Consider the following 21930-nt stretch of genomic DNA (forward strand, 5'->3'; position numbering starts at 1 on the left):
TTGAGGAAGACTAGCCCTGAGCTAACATCTGCTGCCAATCCTCCTCTTTTTGCTGAGGAAGACTGGCCCTGAGCTAACATCCGTGCCCATTTTCCACTACTTTATGTGGGATGCCTGCCACAGCATAGGTTCACACCCGGGATTTGAACTGGCGAACCCGGGGGCTGCCGGGGCAGAACGTGTGAACTTAACCGCTGCACCACCAGCCAGCCCCAGAGAGTTGTTCTTATTTGCAAGTTTCCTTAGGTTGCAGGGTAGAGGATGGCCTAGGGTTGGGGAAGACTACTGGGGCAGGTGGACCTTAGGAGGGTACTGCGGCAGTCCAGACTGAAGTGAGAGTGGCCTTGGCTAAGGGAGGCCCGGGGGGACTGAAGAGAATGGATTCTGAAATGGTTTAATACTCTCTGATTGACTGTGGACAGTGAAGAGGGGGAAGAGGATTCCAGAAAGCCAGGCTTCTGGCTTTAGCAACGAAGCAAAGGGTGGCATCTGTTGCTAGGACAGGAAGTCCAGGAGAAGGGGACCGATGCTACCACAAAATAGTATTCTCTCCCATTTTACAGATGGGGAAACTGAGGCTAAGAGAGCAAAAGTAACTTGCAGAACCCAGCTGGTGGCTGAACTGAGATTTAAACTTATGACAAAAGAAGTCCAAGCTAATTGCTCACCCCATCGTGGAGCTCCCCTGTGAGGTGGCCTGCAGCCAGCACGGGCCGTGGTTTTGCTGTGGGCGGAGGCCAGGGCCACAGTGAGGAAGTGAGAGGTCAGGCCCGGGAAGGGGCGCACGAAGTTCAGCGCTGCAGCAGCCAGTCCTCTAAGGCAAATGAAGATCTGGCAGCTTCAGAAAGGAACTAACGGAGAGACCCCGAGGCCCAGCCCCTGAGTCCTGCAACTTGGGGTTTCTGTCCTCAAGGCTCCCTAAGCTTTCTGGAGGCCCCTGACAGCTCAACTTTTCCCTCCAGGAATACAAGCTGCCACAACCACCAGGACAATGTGGAGAGTTGCCCTTTCAAGGCACTTCCATATCTATTAACTCCAGGGAGCCTTGCCACCTCTGGGGAAAGCTGCAGTATTTTTATACCCTTTGGGGAGAAGACAGAAACTGAAGCCTAGAGTCTGTAGGTGTTGTGCCCCAGGTCCCAGGGTTCTTGAGAGGAGAAAGCACACCTTATGTATCTTGGTATGGCTCATGACCCTCAGAACAGTAGTACCTGGCCCAGAAGGAGCTCATTCAAAGTTTATGGTTTTGAATTGGTCCTGCATGGACTAGAATCCATGTCTCTGGACTCCTGGTCACTCACTGGATGTTGAAAATACCCAGAATGAAACATCCCTGGGGAGAGGGCTGACTGTAGACTCCAGCAGATACAGGATGGTTAGAATACCCCAGTCCTCATCCTGTATCTTCCCCTACCCTGCCACAAGGAGTCCCAACTTTGTGAAACTTACTCTGCTTTTTAAGGGGCAGCCTCAGACGGCCAGCATGGGCATCATCCGGGGTGCTGGTTGGAAATGCAGATTCCAATTAGACCCATTAGGCCTATTAGACTGAGAATCCATGGTGGAGGTAGTAGGGTGCTGTCTTGAATTTGCATTTTAAAGTGGCTTCCCCCATAATTTTTAGGCAGCGCTGTCCTAGGAGATTTTGAGAGAAGTTTCTCCAATGAGCAAATTGAGGTCTGGGAGGGCCCTGGCCTGAGGCCTTGAACAGGAGTTATCCCTACCCCCCACCCCACACTGTTTGGTGACTGTGGCTGGGTTGCCAGGGGAACCAGGCTGTGTAACTTCCTGGCTCTGGCAGTTTTCCCCTCCTTGGCCTTATCTCAACATCCGCCACCCAGTCCAGGGCCTGTGCTGGTCACGTAGGAGGGGAAGCGGTGCCAGGCGTGTGGAGGCATGTCCAGGGCATCGGGCAACGCAGGCCCGAGGACTAGGAGTGGGTGGCAAGAGGGGTGGAGATGAGGTTTTGAGGAAGCGAGGGAGGCTGCAGATTCGTTCATATCCTTCTGTGTGGCCTGAGGGATATCTGCCCAGTGGGAAGGTGGCCAGGAACAGGGGAGGTGGAAGGGGTGTGACCCTCTGTTTCTCTGTCATGACTCTGGAGGTCCAGCTCCTTATTCATTGCCTCATCCCCCCCGCACCCCCCCCCCCCGCCCCCGCCCTCCCATATCAGAAGGTGATACTGTCCTTCTGGCCTGTGCCCTCTCCACCTCCCCTCCCTCCCCCTCTAGACTCAGCTCCCAGCCCAAGCTTCCACTCCCACCCTACCATCTCCTTCCCCCATCTCCACTCCACCCTACTTTTTTCTCCTTGGTCCCGAATTTCTTCTTGTTCCTCAAACTGTCTCCCCTGTCCCCGCCCCATGCCTGGTCTCTCAGGCTATAGCAGGAAGGCCCTATGGTTTTTGAGGACGGGAAAGAGAAAGAGAGTTTTGAAGAAAGAGGGAAGGCAGCAAATACTTTGAGTAAAATAATTCATGCATTTCAGTATTTATTTATGTTTTAAGTCCTACTTTGTTTTAGAAAGACTTGAAGGCAATTTTGAGAGTTCAAGTATTCCAGGAAGAAGGGGGTAGCAAACTAGCCTCTCAGGCATCCTGGCGACGTAGAGGATTTACAGTCTGATTCCTGATGGTGTTTATACTACACTGAGGACAAAGGCCTCCCCCCACCCCCGGATCCCCCTGCTCTGGGGGAAGGAAAAGGGAAGAAAACCACCAGGCTTTGTGCAAATGGATTTTCGAGCCCCGTCTTCTCTTCACAACCCCTCTCTTCTGGGCTCTTCCCCCACCTCGAAGATAAGGGAACAAGCCCCAGGCGCTTAGGCAGGTTGCCCAAGGTTTCTCAGCTGCGAGTGGCCCAGCCAGGGTTCTAACCTTGCTAGTCTGGCTCCAAAATCAGTCACTGCTTTCCTTCTTCACTGAGCTGCCCCAGGGAGCACAATTGATGGGAGAGCTTCTTCAGTCTGTCGGTCATAGAATAGTTGGCTGTGAACCAGCCTCTAGAAATGGTGCTTTACTGAGAACTCAATAGGCATCCCAGAATTCCCTTCATGGGCAGTTGGTCATCCCTACAAGGGGAGCAGAAGCTGCACAGGGCAATAGAGGTAGGTTCAGAGGAAGGAGGTGGGGTCCCTATCCTGGAGAACTCCCAGCATGTTCATAGCAAAGGAGTTCAGAGAAAACATGAGCCGAGTAGACTATCGCTAACAAAGGACTGCATGCACTTAACACAAACTCTTCCACAGGAACGGGGAAGCCCCATCTCTTTTGTTCAGTCTACATATGTGGCCCTGCTACCCCATCCCACGCCCAGCCTCAGCATCTCTGATCCCTGTGCTGGGAAGTGCACGTTCCTAAACGCAATTAAAGCAGAGCGAGAGCGAGAGAGAGAGAGAGAGAGAGAGAGAGAGAGAGAGAGAGAGAGAGAGAGAGAGAGAAACAGGGAATCAAAGTCTGTCTTTTCATTTCTCTTAGACAGGAGGCATGTTCAAGTGAGAGGCCAGACTTTTCATTTTAACCAAATGGCTCCTCAGGGTCTTGTCTCCCGGGCTCCTCCCATTTAAATGTGCTTATTTCATCCCAGAGTCAAAATTCCTATCCCTCCTGCTTCAGCCAGTGTGGGGAGCTCCTCAGGAGGCCAGCAGGGTGGGGCCAGCCTGACCCGGCACCCAGGAAGGTGGGGTGAGGAGGAGCTTCGGGACCCAGCCCAGCCCAGCCCGGGGTTGCCGTGCTCTGCTCTCAGCTCCGCAGCGCCCAGCTCCTTGCCTGGCTCTGGGCTCCTGGCCCCTGGCCTGCAATCCAGGGTTTAGTCTGAGGCTTCTCTGGGTGCGGCAACTTGATAGGAAGGGTCAGGCAGCCGGAGGTGGGGTTAGGGTTGGGCAGAGAATGCAGACCTGCCCTCTTCCTCAGGCGTCTTCGGCCTCTTAAACCTTCCCAGTTGTTCTCACCCCTCGGCTTGCTGGGCGGTGAGAACGCTGAAAATGGGACGGAGCAGAGGAGGAAAGCAGAGGAGAAATGAGAGCTGGGGGATCGGGGTAGAAGGAAGAAGTCTCCGAAGATGCACAGCAAGTAGAAACGAGAGGAAGAAAAGGAAGGGCACGGGGGAAGGTGGAAGAGGCCAGTGAGGGGAGAGTGGGCAGAGCTGGCTGAGGTTGGGAGGTGAAAGCACGGGCACCACCCCGGGCCCCCTCAGATATGGATATGGCTGCGCTTTTGAGCCAAGTTTTGCTGAGAAGGGAAAGGTTGCCTCCCTACTTATCAAGGGCAGAACCAGGCTTTGTGAGGCCTAAGGCTTATACAATTTTGGAAGCCCCACAATAATTAATACAAAATAATTAATACAAAATTAATTACAGGTGTGAACATTTATTTAGGATAATAAATCACAACAAATTATAAATTTTTAAAAATCTGGCAAATGCTATAAACATCATAACATCTAGAAGAGTAACATAAGATTTGTATGATTTCATTGCCTGACATAACTCTAAACTGGTTTTCACCCATAACCTTTTTTGGCTGCTTATTGTCTCTTCAAATGACAATGATTTTATCATATTACTTGATACAGAGAGAACAGAACAATAACTTGGGCTTTCCTCTAGAGTGGATTGATCAATGCTTTTATTATTATTGATAGGTTAGCATGTTTCTTTCATTTGACAGTTTGTTGTTGGTAAAATCATTTTTTATGATTGTTGTCAAATTTGGGAAAATTTGTGCTCCATTTCTTTCTTCTGTGCGTTGTAGGATTTCAGGACGTTGTTCAGTAATTGATCGTGAATGTTCTTTGAATTGACGGCACTCATTAACCAGATTGTCATAGGTCCTCATGTTAGTGTTTTTATGAGTTTTATGCAATGTCCATCCATGTCGATGTTTTATGTCAAACCAATAAGAAATTTAACATTTTCCTAATGTGTTCCTATGATTTTCTTCTCCTCATTGATTGGATTATCAAACAATCCAAGTGCCTGTTTATTCTATTCAAAATTTGTCTATTCCCCTTATTGAATTACCTTTTTTGGTATAATCTGATAATTTTTATTCCAATTTGCTTCTCGATTTCAAAATAATTCCTACCGATTTCATGGTTCATTTTTTACCACTTTTGTTTCATAAAGCTATTAATTTTTCTATTGAGATTATAATTGACATAGTTTCAGGTGTATGACATAATGATTCAATATTTGTATATATTGCAAAATGATCACAATAAGTCTAGTTAACATCCGTCACCACACAAAGTTACAAATTATTTTTTCTTGTGATGAGAACTTTTAAGATCTACTCTCTTAGCAACTTTCAAATATACAATACAGCATTATTAGCTATAGTCACCGTGCTATACAGTACATCCCCAGGACTTACTTATTTTATAACTGGGAGTTTGAACCTTTTGCCCACCTTCACCCATTTCACTCATCCCCCAACCTTCCCTCCCCTCACCCCCAGGCAATCATCAGTTTATTTTCTGTATTTATGAGTTTGTTGGTTTTTTTTTTAGATTCCACATATAACTGAGATCATACAGTATTTGTCTTTCTCTTTCTGACTTATTTCACTTAGCATAATGCCCTCAAGGTCCATCCATGTTGTCACCAATAGAAAGATTTCCTTCTTTTTTATGGCTGAATAATATTTCATTATATATACTTATCTATCACATTTTCTTTATCCATTCATTCACTGACGGACACTGAAGTTGCTTCCAAGTCTTGGCTATTGTAAATAAAGCTGCAATGAACAGAGGGGTGCATACATCTTTTTGAGTTAGTGTTTTCATTTCCTTTAGATAAATGCCCAGAAGTGGAATTGCTGGATCATATGGTAGTTCTATTTTTAATTTTTTGAGGAACCTCCATTTCCATAGTGGCTGCACCAATTTACATTCCCACCAACAGTGCACAAGGGTTCCCTTTTCTCCATGGCCTAGCCAACACTTGTTATCTCTTGTCTTTTGATAACAGGCTTCTAACAGATATCAGGTGATATCTCACTGTGGTTTTGATTTGCATTTCCCTCATGATTAACAATGGTGAGCACCTTTTCATTTACCTGTTGGCCATTTGAATATCGTCTTTGGAAAAATATCTATTCAGATCCTCTGCTCATTTTTTAATCAGATTGTTATTTGCTATTCAGTTGTGTGAGTTCTTTACACATTTTGGATGTTAACCCCTTATCAGATATATGATTTGCAAATATTTTCTCCCATTGGGTAAGTTGCTTTTCCATTTTGCTGATGGTTTCCTTTGCTGTGCAGAATAAACCCATTAATTTTTAAGAAAATTTTCTGTTCTTTAATATATACATTTAAAGTTGACAAAAGAAGAAAATATACTCTTGATATATATCCAAATCTGTTAAATCTCACCTGTATTATTTAAATCTTCTAAGAGACTTTCTAAAATGCAGTTTAGAATGACATGTTCAAGTTGTATCAACGTTTTGAATAAATTTTTTGCATTTTGTTTATGTTTGTGTTTCTCTTCCAAGCCTTTGAAAATATATTATAGATCCTTGAAACACCATCGTTACCTAACAAGGTGCAGTAGGCAGAATAATGCACTCCCCTCCTCCAAATATCCACCTCTTCATTCACAGGACCTGTGAATATTTACCTTACACGGTAAAAGGGACTTTGCAGATATGATTAAGTTAAAGACCCTGAGATGAGGAGATTATCTTGGATTATCTGCGTGGGCCCAACCTAATCACTTGAGTCCTTAAAATCAGAGAGCCTTTCCCAGCAGAGGGAGATGTGACTCCTTTGGAGAGCTCAGAGATGCAGTGTTACTGGCTTTAAAGATGGAGTAAGGGGACCATGAGTCAAGGATGATGGGCGGCCTTTAGACACTGTAAAAAGGATTCACCCTGGGGCCGCTGGAAGGAATGCAACCTTGCAGACACCTGGATTTTAGCCCCGTGAGACCCATGTGGAACCCCAGAACTGTAAGATAATAAATTTGTGTTCTTTTAAACTACTAAATTTGTGGCAGTTTGTTACAGCAGTAGTAGAAAACTACACATAGGCTTGAATAGTTTTTAAATGGAAAGACGGTCTTATTAGATCTAGAAAAATACAAGTAGGCATGTGTGTTTAAAATACTTTTTTTTTAAAGATTGGCACCTGAGCTAACAACTGTTGCCAATCTTCTTTTTTTTCCTGCTTTTTCTCCCCGAATCCCCCTAATGTATATATTTTTTATTTGTCAAATTATTTTGTATTATTTGTTTTATCAGTTGTATATATTTTTTTTAGTTGTGGGTCCATCTAGTTGTGGCTAGTTGTGCTATGTGGGATGCTGCCTCAGCATGGCCTGATGAGCGGTGCCATGTCTGCACTCAGGATCCGAACTGGCGACACCCTGGGCCGCTGAAGCAGAGCACGCAAACTTAACCACTTGGCCACAGGGCCAGCCCCTAAAGTACTCTTTTCTATGAGAGGAATGCAAAAAGAGAATGTATCACTGTTGGAAAAACAGAAGAAGACACAAAGTCTAGGTCCTCTCAAGGCAGTTTTTTCTCTGATGAGATGCATAACGTGTTTATAATTATATATGCTGCATTACTGGGTCTCTCCCTGGTCAGAGAGAACTTCAGTTTTGAAGGCATCGATAGGAACAGAATCTCCACTTACAATTTGAGACAATGAAGGGTTCGAATTTTTTCACAGTCTGGCTTCCGGTTTTGTTTAATTCAAACCTTGTTTTCCCTCCGCTCTGCAAATACTTCTGGTGTTTGGCACCATAGCACATATCGATGTGGAGAATATGGCTGGCACTTTCCGGTCTGGACATCAGGTGAGTTGGCATAGCGGACTAGTGGAAGGAGTGTTCCAGGCAGCCATTCCTACACCAGGACAGCAGGCAGTAACGTAACTATACATGGAAATAATGGAGAACCACACAAACATGTTTTACTAAATCCAGAATAAATCCCTAACTTAGCTTATTTCTGCAAAAAAAACCATGGTCAAGTAGACACATCGCTAAGAGCCTTGATATGAGCCTTGCATGGGGCTCATGAAAATAGGATGCCTGAAGCTTAAGCACTGATAGCTTCGAAGTAAATTCAAACAAAAGCCTGGGAGGTGATTCCCTCACGCTGCACTCTATCGTCCCTCCTTCCCGCCTCAACTTGACACCTTTCCCTCAGAGAGGCCGCCTGGGTTGAGAAAAGAACAGAAACTTTGAAGTTTGGACCGTTCTCTCTCTTCGCCTCAGTTTCCTCTCTGGAGGATAAGAACTACCCCATAGAAATGTGGCTCTGAGGATTGGTGGAAAACTTACCGGAAGCATCCGATCCACAGCGGGCTGGTTACTTCACCTTCCCTCCTTTCTGGGCTGCAGGGAAGAGGGGGTTATGATGCCAAGGCTGGGAAAGGACTGGTGCCAGGAACAGAAAAGTCCTTTCCTGATTCCCAAGCCGGCGGGTGTGCCCCTCCTTCAGATCTGCCCCTATTGTAGCTACTCTTCTCTCCCCGCCTCTGATCCCACCTCCAACACCTGTGCCCGCCGCGCCCCCCACCCCCATCCTGTCTTTTTGAGCTTCCCAAAGGAGATAAGGCTGGGAAATCTAGAGAAGGAATGTGAAGCCTCCTTTTAAAACAGCTGGAGGTGACCTCTGCTCCCTTCCTCCATTTCCCTGGGGCTTGTGAAGAGCCCTCAATGGCCCTAGCTCGGCAGCCAATCCTCCTTTGGCCCAGAACAGGTCACACGATGAAGCGATTGGCTTTGAAACACAAAAGCCAAGTTGGAGTGAGCTTCAGAAAGGCGGGCTGTGAGCGTTTGGAGAGAGGTTTGGGAGTGGGAAAGCAGCACGGAATCACAGTCACCACTTCTTTTTGGCCTAAGAATTCAGCTAGTCAGCCGGAAAAACAAGTACTGGGCCGCGTGGGAGGGTTCTGTGAGGCTTAGGGCAGGCAGGCCGTGGGGGTCAGTTCCGGCTGCAGGTTCAGAGCGATAGGGGCCAAACCGAATTGGGAAAATCATAAAACTCCTGAAAACCCTTCTAGAACATACAAATGGGGAAGCATGAAAAGGCAGGTTCCCCTAAAGCCAGTTCCATTGATTTCGATTCAGGTCCTCTAGCAGGGCCTACATTTTATTTTTAATAAACTCTCTCAGGTGATTCTGAGCTGGAGGTCTGAGGCCCACATTTTAAGGAACTGCTCCTGAAACTACATACACATCCTCACAGCTGGAAGTTCTTTCTTTGGTCTAACCAGACTCTCTCCTGTTGCGACACTTGTTTCTTCTGATCCTGCTTGCTTTTCTGCAGACTAAACTCTCATCAGGGTTTGGCTAAACACCGCAAGTGCACTGGGGCAACGGTAACCATGGTAACCTAAGAGGAGCGTCCGGGGAAAACCGTGACCCTGGGCCTCGCTCTTAGAGGGGCTGCCAGGAGTTCGACCCCCTGGGCCCATGCTAGCCCCGTGAGGATTTGGGTCCTGACCCAAGAATTCAGCCAAAGCCAAAGTGAAAGCGGAGGGCGCCAGAGCAGGTCAGACTTTTCAGAGCCACAGTTCCCGCTCGAGCCCCGGGCGGGGAAGATTCGAGGGAGGGGTGCGGGCTCCTGAAGCCGCCAGCACGCCGCATTCGCCCGCCGGAGCTGATGGGCCGGGCGGGGCCGGGGGCGGGGCCGGGGCCCGGGAGCGCGGGCTCTTGGTTGCTATAGCAACGCGTCAACACCCAGTGCCTCGGTGTCTGTGCCCGCGGCGGAGGCGACGGAGGCGCCGAGTCAGGGCGTGCGGCTGAGATGGTGAGGTCCTGGGTGGCGGAGGGGAACCTCGGATGGGGCCTCACGTGTCCTGAACTGGGTTAGGGTTCTGAGCGGGGAAAGCGAAGAGCTGGAGGAGGGCAGAAGATGGGTCTGGGTCTGGGGTCAAGAAGGCCCAGGAGTGGGGAAGACACCCCTAGAAGAAGGAAGGGAAGTCCTGAGGGGGATCCAAGAGAGGAATTAGGGGTGGGGTCGGTAGGGATTGAAAACGCGGAGTGGTGCTGAGCCGGGGAATTGGGGAGAAAGGGAGGTCCCACACCTCTTCCCTCTCCCTCCCTAGGCTGGGATTGTGGGATGTGATGTGGAAAAACCACTGGTGAGGAGGCCAGATAAGGGGTTATAGTACCTCCTCTGCCACTAACAAGCAGAATGACAAGGTGTAAGTCACTTAATGTCCCTGAGCCTGTTTTCCTTTTTGTGTGTGTGAGGGGGTTGGGGGGGAAGGGGTGAGTGGGTGATGGCCATGGGTACTCAGTAGGTACTCAACAAACATTTCCAAATGAATAAATGAATGAATGCATGCATAGGGAGGGTACCAGGTTTGAAAGGCCGTGGAGTGGGTTTGGGCCTGGTCTGGCAGGCCTGGGGCTCTGGGATGGGGAGGACCACCGGGTGATAAGGGTTTAGAAGAGACCAGCCCTGGGAGGGGCTATGAAGGGGATGTCTGATGTCTGGGCTCCAGTGAGGAGGGTGTTGGTCCCTGAGAGGTAAGGGAGAGGAGCAGAGAATAGGTGTTGAAGCCTTGGGTTACTGGAAATAACCTGAGAATTTCAGGGGGCATACCAGATGGCAAAGGTGGCTCCTTGGGTGTACTTGTGGACACACTTCATGCCCAGAGGTCACACTGCTTTTCTGAGACTCAGTGGTTCAAATTCAGGGTCCCCAAGTAGAGACTTCAGAAGAGCTTTGTTAATTATAAAATAAACGCATCTCTAACAAAGAGCAGTTCCCAACTTCTGAGGACCCCCTCTGGTATTGCAATGGGGGGCCCCCTTTCACTGTGCATTTTATTATACATAATTATCCCCAGCTCTCCTCAGTGCTTTACAGGCACAGTGGTGTATGTCTGTGTGTGAGGCCCTAGTGTCATGCCTGGCATCTGAAGGCACACAGTAAATGTTAGTTTTCATTTTCTCCTGTTTAAAAAATTTCATATTTCCAAGCCCAGTTAATCAGTGAGTTGCACCTGGGTTAGATGTGTGGGCTTTAGCGCACTCGGATCAGGGCCTCCCCACCCAAGGGCCACTCAGGGCAGGAACTTGGCCTGTGGACTGAGCCCTTCTGAAATCCTTTGGACAGGACTGGGCACACGGGCACCTTTGAGAAGCAGTGAGTCAAGTTAGTGTCCTCTGCTGTTCTGGCAGGCCAGGTGTGTGTGCGTGCGTGTGTGTGTGTGTACGTGTATGGTGCTACTCACTAGCTTTTGAAAGCGTTTGGAGGAATGAGGAGAGGTGATGGTGGGGGTGGTCGTGCTCAAAATTAGGCAGACCTCCAGGACTCTTATGAAAACAATGAATAACAATGTCCTCCGGAAGGAGGGACGGGACCTCAGCACTGACTAGGGTGTCATCTTCTGATGCTATCCCACAGATAGCCAACCTGGTCCTATTTGAGGAAAGAGGTGAAATGAGTGGATCGGATCATTAGTAAAAGCCAAGATGCCTGGTGCCTGGGCATCCCCACCTTCTTAGTAACCAAAGCCTACAGACAAAGGAAGGAGAATCAGGCTGAGAGCTCAAAGCCTGAATTTGCTAGCCTGCAGTGGACCTTTTTGCAAAAGAGGAAGTAGATCCCAGGCTGGAGAGGGCATCCAGGAAAGGACAGGCCTTCGTCTTTGTTCAGTTGACAGGTGTTACAGTTACGTCAGGGAAACTCCACACCGACCTGTTCCAGCCCCGTTCCAGCTCTGTCCTGCCGGATTTGAGAGGAACATCCGGGATCCTGGGACATACCACACTGTGGTTTCTTAAGGGCTGCACTCTCCTGTGTTCCGAGGCAGGGCACCAGGCCCACTGTTACGTTTTGTTTTCAAATAAAAATATTTTTTTTCCTGGTTGTAAAAACAGTTACCTACTCATTGCAGAAAATTATTCAATACTGTACAAGAAACATCTTAAGATGAGGATGCTCATCTGAAATTACTGTTAGAAAAATTTTGGTGAACATTCTTCCACTAATGCATTCTGGGTTCATACCCTTCATACAAACATTTTTACAGCAATACTTACATGTTTCTTATAATCTGCTTTCTTCAAAACTTAGTATGTTATGGAGATCATCCTATATCAATGACTAAGTCAAAAGCATCAGAGTCTCTCCCAGAGCCCCTAGCAGCGGCGGAATTCTTGTCTTCCTGGGGTGGGATGGTATTTGAAGAGAGAGGGGGTCAGCTAGGTTACCAAGATGAAGATATCAAAGCAGGGCTGGCGTCTTTATCTGTCCCCAATCCCCATCTTCCCCAATTGCCCTTGCCTCCTCAACTATTACAACCCGTTTTTATCAGTCTCTTTTCCTTTCCTTCAGGAGCTGCCTCCCCACCAGGAAGACTAGCCACACTTCTCTCTAGGCACTGCTCAGCTTCTTAGGGATATTTATTTGGTCATGCTAGAAATAAAGCCAGCCCTTCACCTCCTCAAAGAACCTCTTGGCTACTGCCTCTGGCTCAGAGGGCTCTAACTTCCCATTTCTGCTTGGTTCTTCATTTTTTTCTAATACTTGTACACAGTGACCTCCCTAATCCTTCTTGTTACTCTTGGCAAAACTGGTTATTCTAACCCTGGTGTTTGGCTTGTGGCTTCAAAGTCAGCATTTCCCCAATGAGGTTTCCTCAGCCACCCAACCCTGGAGCTCAGTGTCTCCCTCTGCCCTGCCCAGTGGCCACTTTTCTGTGGTCATCTCTTTTTCTTTCTCTGTTCTGCCTTCTAGGCTCAGGCACTCGAGTATCTCTTGGGTAACTTCCTCTTGACTAGGGTACCAAGGGCGTAGGAAGGAGGCGATGCAGTCTCCACCCTGGAGGAACCTATAGTCTCGTGGATACCTGAACACAAGAGAAAACCTGCAGGAGCCCTTGAAAAGAAAAGGGAAAACAAATGCAAAACATTAATAATACTTTCCATCTGTGCTCCACAGCCCTTTCACATGCATTATTTTCCACAGTGCAGACCACATGCATGATATGGAAAATGTGGATGCTGGAGTGACCTGGAGTCAGGCAGGTGTATTCTGGAAAGACTTCCTTCTCAATCTGGTCTGCAGCCCTTGCAAGGTCATCTTGCTTGGTTTCATTCATTTATTCTTCACCAAGTGCATATTGAACTCCTACTGTGTGCCAACCACTGCACCTTTTCCCTTAATTATATATGGAACTCACACCATCCCTTCATGATCCAGCACCTTCCACCTTTTCCAGTTATTCCCAATGCTTGGCCTCAATCCCACCTATTGCAGTTTCTATTCATTTCCTCGTATGCTATTTTCAGTGGAAAGGGGAGCAGTTGCTCACCACTCACATATAATAACCCTTCAGAGTCTGTTATTAGGCATCCTTGGGGATGCTACATTTACCTTTCAATAAATCCAAGATTTCGGCTCTGCTGTATTGGGCTGACTGAGGCTGTGAAGGGAGGCTCCCTCTGTAAGCCTTTTGCTGGTTGTGCCAGGTGGTGAGAGAAAGGGCACACACAGCAGGGCTCATGGTACGGAGCAGAGCCAGCTGGAGAATAATTGCCCAATTTAGTGTGAAAACCTGATGCAGGTGGAACAGGTGCTTGGGGTGTCTGGTTGGTCATGGCAGATCAGAGAGAGCTTTCAAAACACTGTCCAGTGCTTAGTGACCTGGAAGATGTGGTCTGTTTTCCTGTCCACCCTGTCCCCTTGACCACTGCTGATCCACAGGCTTGGCAGACCCAATGTCCAGCCCGTTCTCCCGAGATATCCCCTGAGAGAACTGTGGGAGATGTGGGCTTCTCCAAAGAGAGATTTGAATCAGCTTTAGATTAAGCCTGGAGTTGTCCCGCAGTCCTCACAGAAACCTCCTCCTGGAGACAGACTTCCCCTCTTGGGGCTGAGCTGAGGCTAGACTGACCTTTGGGAATGGAAATTTCATCAGTCAGCATTCTTGGTTATAAGCAGCAGAGCCAGAACTCTAATTTAAGTAGCAGGGAATGTATTGAGAAGATTTTGGAGAGCTTGTGCACAGTCTTTACACCAAGACTGGGAAACTAGGTTTGGAAAATGCGAACAAAGGGAGGCTCTGCAGCTGGAACTGAGGCCAAAATCACAAGCCAGAACTGGTCTGCCAAGGACCTGTGAGGCACAGTTGCACCCCAACCCTGGCAGCTTTGGACGTGGGGTCCTGCTGCTGGGGTCCTTATCAGTGTTGCCTCAGACACTGGGTATGGCTGCCACCACTGCCTTTGTTGGAAGGTTTTCCTCGTTCTCCTTCTTGCATCACTAGTTCCCTATCCATTGTCAGGCTTGGGTGATCTGATTGGGTGAGCCTAGGTCCTTTGCACAGGCTTGGAAGGCAAATATCCGGTGTTTTCAGCTTCTACAATCAGAGATGAGCCTTGTCTCCCACAACTCATTAAATGGGGAACTCTCCAAACAGAGATATGGGGTGGTTAAAAACGAGCGAATGCACACTGAAGGGGAGTGAAAGAGCACGCAGTAGACATTAGGAACCGGTTTGCCTGATTGTAGCTGGCAATCATTCATCCTTCATCCACTGAAGCTTATTAGGCATCAACCATGTGCAAGCCATGGGTGAGATGCCTTTCTCTGCTTAATGTCCTCTGGTCCCCGCTGTAACCTTGTGAAATTGTGGAGACATGAAGGAGGTCAGATAGTACTGTCAGTTGGGAAGGGGGCTTGGAGCTCAGGCTGAGAAGTTTGGAGGTGAAGAGGACATATACATTTCTGGGGAGGCAAGCCCACGTGGCCTCACAAGAGGATTTCTTTGTGGGAAATTGGGACCGGGCTGATAATGAGGTTGTCCTCCTGCCATCCCCATTTCCTCCTCCTTCCTTCCATACCACACGATGACTTGGCCTTCTTCAGCTCAGGGACTACAGGAATGTTCCTTCTTGCTGAGCCAGTGTGCCTGGCCCCTACCCAGAGAACTCCCTGCGTCTGTGGGGGCTGTCCCCTACGTTTTACCCAGGGCTTTCCCTCAGTGGCTTTTCCACGTGCCCACCCACCTCCCCCCAGCATGGGCTGGTGAAGTGTTTACCTTGCTCAGGGTGCAGATGGCACTCACTACTGATCACCCAAACTTTCTGCCTCTCCCTGCAGCCGTTAAGCACGACTGGCGTCCTGAGCTCGTCTTCTACCACTTCCAACAGGTCGCGGAATAGGACTCGCTATCGGACCAAAGCTGTGAGCTCTGAGGTGGATGAGAGCCTCTTTGGGGGTGTCAAGGTAACCCTCTCCTAATCCCTCCAGGTAGCTGCCACCTGGAGGCAGTGTTGTTCAGAACAAAGCTAGCACTGGGCCAGTCACCCCCCTCTCCCAGGTAACTGTCAGACGAAGACAGAGGCAGTTCTGAGACCTGATGGGTGGAGCTCTGACATCTAGTGGGGCCCATGCAAACAGGGCACCTGGCTTCCTCCACCCCTGCAGTCCTCACGTCTGCACAGCATTTAAAAATCTGTTGTGATGTCAAAAGGAGGCTCAGCCATAGAGAGCTGGATAGTTGCTCAGTGAGCGCCCCACGATGAAAACGTCTAAGGGCCACTGGACCGAGCTTGCAGACGCTGAGCCACGTATCTGCCCCTCATTCAAGAACAGCATCAGAGTAAAACACAAAACCCTCACTGCTCCCAATTGCTCAGCTAAAACAATTACTTTGCTTTGGAAGATGAGCAGGTCTTTATTTGTAAATATCGTCTAGACTAAGAGGTTGACAACTCCTTTAGTCTAGAGAAGGAGAGCTGGAGCGTTACCTGGAGTAGTTTTGATGCATGTGAAGTTCAGTAGGTGAGAAGGAAGAGAGGCAAAGGAAGAAAAAGAGACGTGGAGAGAAGGGCAGCTAGAGATTAAGAGAGAAAAGAGAAAGAAGACAGATGCCAGTGGTGGTGTGAACAGCCCTGGCGGCGGGCAGGCTGGGGAGAGGAGAGTTATCTGTTCCTGCTCCTCACTATCCTCCTTGTGAATCAAAAGGGACTTTCCAGAGGGTTCAAGACAGGCATCTTTCTCATTTAGCAGATCCCCGCTCTTCAGGAGTTTTCCTATTGACGAGGAAAGAATCAAAGGAATGCAGTTTCACTTACAGACATTTTTTTGTTTTGGGTCCACAAGGAGTCTTCTAGTCAAAGTGAAGTAGATCTGGAAATGGCTGAGTTCTCCAGGAGTAGTCCTGGTGGCTTAGCAAAAGTGGGCAGCCAGGAAAACGCCTGTTCCGGCCCCGTTCCTTTGGCCTTATTGCTGGGTGAGGCAGTCTCTCAACCGGCAGTAGGGGGCAGGAGTGGCCTGTTTCGTGGCCAAGTGGTGCCCGCTTAGAAGCAGAGATGGGCACCAGGTGGCAGCAGCACTCTGGGACAGTCTGTCAAAGTGAGGTTCTCAGGACAGGAAGGACCTCCACTGAGGTCGCCCCCTGCCTCCACTCAGGATCAGATTTGTGGCATCAGCGACAAATGAAATTCCCTCCTGTGTTAAAAACTTTCCTGAAGTAAGCCATTTCATTTGTTTATTATCCAACTCCTTCATGGTCAGAAAATTTTGAGAGAAATCATATATCTAATCTGTATTCTTCTTGTTGAATTCTAACTCACTGACTTCCTCACCACGTTAGATTTAAGAGCATGTTTCCACCAGGCCATTTAGCCACTTCTAACTCTCTCAATAAGGCTCTTTTGAGGATCAAAGTAAATGAATCATTAGAAAGGATTAAAAATTATAAATATTATAGTTTGGATGAGTCTGTAACAAATTGTATTGCTTCAAATCCGCGGTGTGGTCCAAGAGAGATAATTATTTCTTTTTTCATAAATCATGGAGGGAGGAGAACCTAGAGACCCCAAATTTTCATTCCTCACGGTTTTAGGTTAGGAATGGAAACACACTAGCAGCCCTTACCCCCTATCCATCCAGGAGTATTTGCACGAGTTGCAGAGTGGCCTTGTTCTCAGAAGAGCCGGTCAGTATAGGACACATCAGTTATGTTCAAGTGCAGAGCACTACGCTGCTCTCTCAGTGCCCTAGCAACTCTTAGGGGTCCTGCGGTCTGGGCCCCAGCCAGGCTTGCTGCCACTGGATGCCTTGGAAGCCCCAGGAGAGAGGAAGGCTACACTTGAATTTAGGACTGATTAGCACAAAGTGAGGTGATCAGCTTCTAAGATGTCCTTTCCTGACCCCATAGCCCCTGGCCCAGAATGACAGCCCCATCGTGCTGCTCCGAGATAAGCATGCCATTCAGAAAACTCTCACTGCCCTGGGCTTGGACCATAAGCCAGAGACCATCCAGCTCATCACCCGGGACATGGTCCGGGAGCTCATGTGAGTGTCCAGGGCACGGTGCCCTCTCCTCCCAGCCTGCACTTCTGCTGAGGACCTGAGCAGGGCGATGAGAAACCCATCTGGTCATTCTGTCAGTCCAGTCCCCACTGCTTTCCTATTCGTTTCTCCTTTTGTGTTTCATGGTTCTCTTTTCTCTTCTCCCTCTTGGCCTCTCCTGTCTCTCCACTTCTTGTGTCTATTATTGCCATTGCCCTTGATTCCAGATCCTTTCTCTTCCCTTTCTTCTGGCTGCTGTGGGACCTAAAGTGCTGGTAGAGGGGAGGTGCATAGTGGGCCCTTTCTGAGCCCCTACTAGTGCACTTGGTAAAGAGGAATGGTCCAAATGAGTCACTTCCTTTTGGTTGCATCAAGAATCCCAAGCAAAGGAAAACTGATCAGATGCCTAATTAGCCCCCTGGCTGCTTCCCAGGCTCTCAGGCCAGAAGAGGAAATTCCCAAGGGCCCTTGAGTTCCTTTGGGATTAGCTCAATGTGGCTTCCTGGCTGGAGCTGTCCCCTTGCTTGGGCCCCTCCTGTGGGGTGCGGGCCTAGCTCAGCGATGTGAAAGGAGCGAACAACACTGTCGCTCAGTGGTTTAGCTCTCACGCTAGTGCTTCATTCTCTGAAACCATTCTCCCAACTCTGGCTCCACCCACTAAAAGCTTGAATTCCCAGAAAATGCTGCCTGTGTCACGAGCCGAGCTGGGACACAGCTCCAGGAGCCCTGGTATCAAATGGCTAGCCATGGTCGGCAGCCCTGCAGCCAGCCCTGGGGCCCAAGAAAGGCTTCCTTCTTGGAATGGTCTAGTCTTGAAAACACGGGGGAGGTGAAGCTGCTGGTTATTTGTCAGGGCTGCTGAAAGCAGCACGAGATGCTGTCTCAGATTCAGATCATTCCTGGTCCTTCCAGATCCCGGGTTGTTTTGGGCCACACCACTCAGTGAACCATGAGGTCTTGGCTAAGCCCCAAATCTACTCACTCTTTCGGTCCACCTCCTGTACCCTTCCTCCCACTACTTTTATTGGATGGGGATTCACTTCCTGCCTCAGACCATCTGCGTCTTGTTGCCACGTACCTGTTAAATTGCCTCACCCAGAAGCAGCTTTCCTCCACCCCCCTGCTACTCCCTAATCCATCTTTAATGTATGTCATTTGTTTATAATCATTATAATTAGATATTGGTTTGTTGAATGCGTTGTGCAGCTAGAAAAGAGAGGTCTATAGACATGTCTCCAGCTGTTGTTGATCAGAGATTTTAATTAATATTTAGGGTTCAAAGCTTCACTCTGGGGTGGAGAGACAGGGATGTTTAGGTTTCTCACTAGCATCTGTTTCAACCTTGTCTGGCGTCCCTGTGCCCTTTTTGTGTCATCCTTAAGGAATAATCTATTTTTAAAGTTCAATTCAGCATCTTTGTTTTGAGTTCTCACTCTGTGCCCAGCACTATGCCAGAGACAAGGCTAACAATGTGGTTAAGACAGAGTCTGTGTCCTGAAGGAGCTTGTAATCCAGCGAAGGAAACAGACCCTGTCCCGCTGGCCATAACACAGGGAGTGAGAGCAGAGCTCGGTGGGGCTCCGCGGAGGAGGTGGGCTGTTGGCCTGGTTGAGGGGGGAATTGGTGTATGTGTACATGAGGTAGGGTCACGGACGCTGTACAGAGAAGGTAACACATACTGGACATTTTAGAAAAAGTCCTTACAATGTCTCTTTTTGGCCTAGGATGCCACTTCACCCTTGCCTGGGACCCCTTCTCCCAAGTGGACCCATAGTGCAGTTGGCAGTCTCTTCTGCCATTGGCCGAATCCCCATTGGAGGGTTGCCGATGATGGGGTCGGGGGTAAAACAGAGAAGCTTGCAGCAAGGTGCTGACAGCCGTCCCCCTCCTCCCCTCTAATTTTGTTCATTCCTTGTGTCAGTGTTCCCACCAAGGATCCCTCCGGGGAATCCCTTATCATGAGCCCTGAGGAATTTGAGCGGATCAAATGGGCATCCCACGTCCTGACCCGAGAAGAACTGGAGGCCAGGGAGCAGGCCTTCAGGAAGGAGAAGGAAGCCATCATGGTAGCTAACTTCCCTGAGCCCTGGTCTCTGCAGATGGGGGGCAGAAGAGAAATGTGCTGGGGAGGGGCCAGATTCCCACGAGACTGGGAGCTCTAGTTAGGTGGCCCTGAAACAAGGCGTGAATGTGTCCTCAATGAAGACATGTTGTAGAGTGAAGACCAGGTGTGGGGTCCACTGGGGGGCAAAGAGAAAGTGAAGGTGGAGCCAGGCTGAGAAACTTCTGGGTCTGATAGCATGAGGGGGTGAAGCCAAAGTCATTTTGTCACCTGTGGTAGGCAGGCCAGTGCCCAGGCCACAGAGCACAGGGAATAATCCCCTAGTGATCCAGACTGCTCTCCCATAGGATGCAGTGAGCACACGCAAGAAGATCATGAAACAGAAGGAAATGGTTTGGAGGAATAACAAGAAGCTGAGCGACCTGGAGGAGGTAGCCAAGGAGAGGGCCCAGAACCTCCTACAGAGAGCCGACAAGCTGCGGATGGAGCAGGAGGAGGAGCTCAAGGACATGAGCAAGGTGGGGACTCTTCATTCTGCCCTGCTCTGAGGACGCTGCCACTGTCTCCTCTTACTCACACTCTGGACGGCGTTGGCTCCAGCTGGAGATGGGGCAGGGAGGGGTGGAAGGTGAGGGGCTGGCCTTGGGTGGGGTGGGGAGACAGGGGAGAGTTGCACCTGCCACAGAAATTGCTTTGATCAGAAGGAGGACTGGCTCTGCCATGTGCTAGCTGTGTGACCTTGAGCAAGTCACTTGCCCTCCCCAAGCCTCACTTTCTGCATTTGTAAAATAAGGGTGGTAAAACTACTTAGCAGAATTATTAAATAAGCTAATATATGGGAGAGGCTTTGTGAATATGAGGATATTACTTTTATTTTTATTCTGCTAGTTCAAGTCTGGCCACATACAATGGTCTAGACAATTGGGTTCTCTTTGATTCCTGAAGTGCTTCCTTTAGCTGAGAGCATAGAGACCAGAGACTCATTTGAATTCTGTTTTGCTGCTCATTTGCATGTGGTTCATTTCTTGACCAAATGAAAAATGCTGGCTCTCCAACCCCTTCATCTACAATTTCTGTCTCTCAGGTAAATCTTCTCTACTTATACCTCCTTTTATTTTCCAAAGCTTTTATTTTATAGTTCTTATTGATGGCCCACGGTTTTTCATCTACTTATGTGTCATGTTGGGCTCTTCCAGCTTAAAAATCTAGTGGCTTAGCCTCTGCAAGTGTTTTAGTTTCCCTGAGGAGTAGAACAGGGGGTCTTAACTTGGGGTTCATGGGTCCCTAAGGTAGGGACCATGAACCTCTGAGGTACGGAAGTTTTGTGTGTCTATATGTAAGTGAATTTTATGGAGGCGAAGGCTTGTAGCTTTCATCATATTCCCGAAGAGAAATCCATGACGTCCCAGACACTAAGCCCCAATACCCTGAAAGGTGCTATTCTGGGCGTCTCCTTGCATGGACTGGCACTTAGCAGGAGCCTGTAAATCTTAGATTTGAACTATATGAAGAGGAGAGGTAAATATAAAAATGCTCTTGCTTTTCTGGGCTTGTGAGCAGCCATCCTCATTTCCAGCACACTTGATAGTATTCTGCTCCCTTTTCTCCCGTGCTTCCAGCTTTCACACCCCCTTGGTGCCTTCCTCCCAGACCTAGGGCCACAATTTCTCTTCCACTTCCCAGATCATCCTCAATGCCAAGTGCCATGCCATCCGGGATGCTCAAATCCTGGAGAAGCAGCTGATCCAAAAAGAATTGGAGGCAGAGGAGAAGCGGCTGGATCAGATGATGGAGGTGGAGCGGCAGAAATCCATTCAAAGGCAGGAGGAGCTGGACAGGAAGAGGAGGGAAGAAAGAGTCCGGTAAAGAAGTGGTTTGGGTGTCGTGTCTCCCTCCCTAGGTCATTTGCGGGTATCTGTAGGTCCATGTAGCTTTGCAAAGAGGGAGGATAGGAGAAACTGTCGTTATCATCATCTATGATTATCTCAAAACCTTTAGGAAGTGATTCACAAAACCGCAGAACTTCTCAAAGCTTATTTCCAAGATCATAACAGGTGCTTCACAATCTGGCCCCCATTCAGCCTCATTTCTCACCATTTCTTGCCATCCACACCACGCTTTTCCCCCTCCCCCCCATGCCAGGACTTGTCACAAGTTCATGACTTATGTTGTTCCCTCTGCTTTGAATGCCCTTCTCTTTCCTTTTGCCCCTGGAAAAGGCGTTCTCTTCCTTTAGTGTGGAGCTTTGCTGTCACCTCCTCTGAGAAACCTCCTCCACCTCACCAGGCAGGCTAGTGGCTCCCTTCTCTGGGCCCCGTCACATTGTGTTTACACCTGGCACACCACTGCTTGCATTGTGGCTCTCTGACCCTCACTAGACTGTGTGCTCATTGAGGACGGGGTCCCTGTCCTATTCATTTTGTAGCTCCTGGGCGTAGCAGTGTTTGGCCGTTAGTAGATATGTAATACATGTTAGAATGAGTAAATTTATTCCTCTTCATTTTGCAGAAAAGGACAAGTCCTGGAGCAGGTAAATTATAGAATCATAGTGTCCTAGATTTAGAACAGCAACCATATAATATAAGAATTG

The 21930-nt window shown here is 48.6% G+C and overlaps 1 protein-coding gene and 1 long non-coding RNA gene across 3 annotated transcripts in view; one reads left to right on the forward strand and one right to left on the reverse strand.

The window, feature by feature from the left end:
- Positions 1 to 5663: 5663 nt before the first annotated feature.
- On the reverse strand, positions 5664 to 9370 carry LOC139081688 (uncharacterized). Of its 2 annotated transcripts, XR_011536899.1 has the most exons (3): positions 9194 to 9370; positions 8296 to 8349; positions 7509 to 7884 (listed from the first exon to the last, which is right to left on the reverse strand). It is a non-coding gene; the product is annotated as an uncharacterized lncRNA (long non-coding RNA). The 2 variants fall into 2 exon arrangements; XR_011536900.1 differs by lacking the exon at positions 9194 to 9370 and having other exon boundaries at positions 5664 to 7884; positions 8296 to 8661.
- A 251-nt stretch (positions 9371 to 9621) lies between these two features.
- The window catches only part of LOC103551143 (cilia- and flagella-associated protein 45), a 43064-nt gene continuing 30755 nt past the window's right edge, over positions 9622 to 21930 (forward strand). The window contains exons 1-6 of the mRNA XM_008520489.2: positions 9622 to 9769; positions 15080 to 15205; positions 17145 to 17281; positions 19200 to 19344; positions 19688 to 19858; positions 21024 to 21202. Of these exons, the coding sequence (XP_008518711.2) occupies positions 9767 to 9769; positions 15080 to 15205; positions 17145 to 17281; positions 19200 to 19344; positions 19688 to 19858; positions 21024 to 21202 (761 nt within the window). The 5' untranslated portion in view covers positions 9622 to 9766. The remainder of the gene's footprint in view (positions 9770 to 15079; positions 15206 to 17144; positions 17282 to 19199; positions 19345 to 19687; positions 19859 to 21023; positions 21203 to 21930) is intronic.

Source organism: Equus przewalskii, unplaced genomic scaffold, assembly GCF_037783145.1.
Source record: "Equus przewalskii isolate Varuska unplaced genomic scaffold, EquPr2 ChrUn-6, whole genome shotgun sequence".
Lineage (NCBI taxonomy): Eukaryota > Metazoa > Chordata > Mammalia > Perissodactyla > Equidae > Equus > Equus przewalskii.